Consider the following 2,522-nt stretch of genomic DNA (forward strand, 5'->3'; position numbering starts at 1 on the left):
AGAGAGAGAGAGAGAGAGAGAGAGAGAGAAGGGAAAAGTGACGTTTGACAGTCTTACCATTGAGTAGTCAATGGTAAACTTTGACCTTTTGCACTAATCTGTCAATTGTAAACTTTGTCCTCTTACACAAAGCTGTTAATTGTAAACTTTTACCTCTTACACTGATAAGTCAATTGTAAACTTTGACCTCTTACACTGAGCAGTCCATTGTAAACTTTGACCTCTTACAATGAGCAGTCAATATATTGTAAACTTTGACCTCTTACAATGAGCAGTCAATTAATTGTAAACTTTGACCTCTTACAATGAGCAGTCAATTAATTGTAAACTTTGACCTCTTACATTATGCTGTCAGTTGTAAACTTTGACCTCTTACAATGAGCAGTCAATTGTAAACTTTGACCTCTTACACTGAGCAGTCAATTGTAAACTTTGACCTCGTACGCTATGCTGTCAATTGTAAACTTTGACCTCAGCGAATCTGGCACCACACGTTCTACAACGAGCTGAGAGTTGCGCCGGAGGAGCACCCAGTCCTCATGACGGAAGCCCCCCTGAACCCTAAGGTCAACCGAGAGAAGATGGTCCAGATCATGTTTGAGACGTTCAACGCCCCTGCCTTCTACGTTGCTATACAGGTAATAACAAAGGGAAAGAAAGAAAGAAATGAATATATAAATGAATGAATGAATGAATGAATAAATGAATGAATGAATGAATGAATGAATGAATGAATGAATGAATGAATGAATGAATGAATTATTTTTTTGAAGTAGAGGGTTTTACGGCGCTCGCATCTGCATAAGGTCATATGAGCGCCAGAATGAATGAATGAATGAATGAATGAATGAAAGATATAATGAATGAATAAATGAATGAATAAACGAAATCTTCGACTTTTTAGACCCTGTATCGTAAACAATTTATTTTTTGAAAAAGACGGTTTGTACATAAACTGACAAAACACTCATATTGCTGATCCTTCAAATTCATATTACGTATTGAAATATTTTTTTAAATTAAAAAATCATTACGAATCATAAGACTTAACGTATTGACAAGTCTGCAAGGTGTGTGAAAGCGTAATAAGTCAAAGATATTATTGGAATATGATATTATTATGTGTGTATTGGTATGTCTACAGTGTGCTAATTGATCTAATTAGGTGTCCCTTAAACTTAAAAAAAATATAATGCTGATCATGTTTGAGAGATTCAACAATCCAGTCTTCCAAATCGCAAGATAAGTTTTAAAAAAAACAAAGAGAGAGAGAGAGAGAGAGAGAGAGAGAGAGAGAGAGAGAGAGAGAGAGAGAGAGAGAGAGAGAGAGAGAGAGAGAGAGAGAGAGAGAGAGAGAGAGAGAGAGAGAGAGAGAGAATGGGGGTTGTTTTGTCTCTTCCTGTCTCGCTATAATCGAGTGCGCGAGTAACCTTTCTCTCTTTGTCTCTCATTTGGGTTCCTAGTAGAGTTAAATGGTGCAGTCCATGGGGAACTGGAATTACATCAGAGTGAGCAGTTTTGGTACATTATTGTAACGCAAATCTAAGACACATCCCTTCTCCACAGGCTGTGCTACTGACTGAAGTGTCTTTAGGCCATTCCCAAAGGGGGGACATTAACTTGTTCTTATGAACGTTAGAATTGTAAATGGATTGATTCATCAATGTCATGCTCATAACTATGCCTGAACTGCGAAATGGAAGTGCTGCTTTTTCTTTCCTAATCCTTACTATCGTCCTTTTTTCCTCTACTTCTTTTGTATGTTTGGCACACTCTTGTGACCCGCTATTTTCGGGGTGCCTCGATAGTCGAATCAGACTTCATGCTGTTGAAGCTAGAGAGGTGAGCAGAGTAAGCCTGATTCCCCGTATGGACTTCTCTGTTGACACCCACCCCTTGGCGCTCATATGACCTTATACAGTTGCGAGCGCCCTAAAAACTCTACTAAAACAAAAAAACAGGCTGTGCTGAGCCTGTACGCGTCGGGTCGCACGACTGGAATCGTCCTGGACTCCGGAGATGGCGTCTCCCACACGGTACCCATCTACGAAGGCTACGCCCTCCCTCACGCCATACTCAGGCTCGACCTGGCTGGCCGTGATCTCACCGACTACCTCATGACCATTCTCACAGGTTTGTAGACAGCGTGAGGGCCATCACCATCACCATCATCATCATCATCATCATCATCATCATCATCATCATCATCATCATCATCATCATCATCATCATCATCATCATCATCATCATCATCGATGATAAGTTCCTTTGAATGACAAAATTCTTTTTTGCCGTCGGCTTCGCAGAATCATTGCAAAGTGCTTCAGAGGCACCTCTATTCGCCACTCGATTTGAGTTATTTGGACGAGTATAATGACTATGGAGCCGAAAGAGAGCCTCGCTCTAGCCCGAAGATTTCTTTGTGGAGTCCACCTGGCCCATTGAGGAAATAAAAAAACATCATCATCGTCATCATCATCATCATCATCATCATCATCATCATCATCATCATCATCATCATC

General features: G+C 40.3%; 1 protein-coding gene across 1 annotated transcript in view; it reads left to right on the forward strand.

Moving 5' to 3' along the window:
- LOC101860491 (actin-87E) overlaps window positions 1-2,522 on the forward strand; it is a 9,931-nt gene that overhangs the window by 1,817 nt on the left and 5,592 nt on the right. Inside the window, exons 3-4 of the mRNA XM_013080524.2 lie at window positions 477-638; window positions 1,962-2,137. Of these exons, the coding sequence (XP_012935978.2) occupies window positions 477-638; window positions 1,962-2,137 (338 nt within the window). The remainder of the gene's footprint in view (window positions 1-476; window positions 639-1,961; window positions 2,138-2,522) is intronic.

The sequence above is a fragment of the Aplysia californica genome, unplaced genomic scaffold (assembly GCF_000002075.1).
Source record: "Aplysia californica isolate F4 #8 unplaced genomic scaffold, AplCal3.0 scaffold00090, whole genome shotgun sequence".
In the NCBI taxonomy this organism is placed as follows: domain Eukaryota; kingdom Metazoa; phylum Mollusca; class Gastropoda; order Aplysiida; family Aplysiidae; genus Aplysia; species Aplysia californica.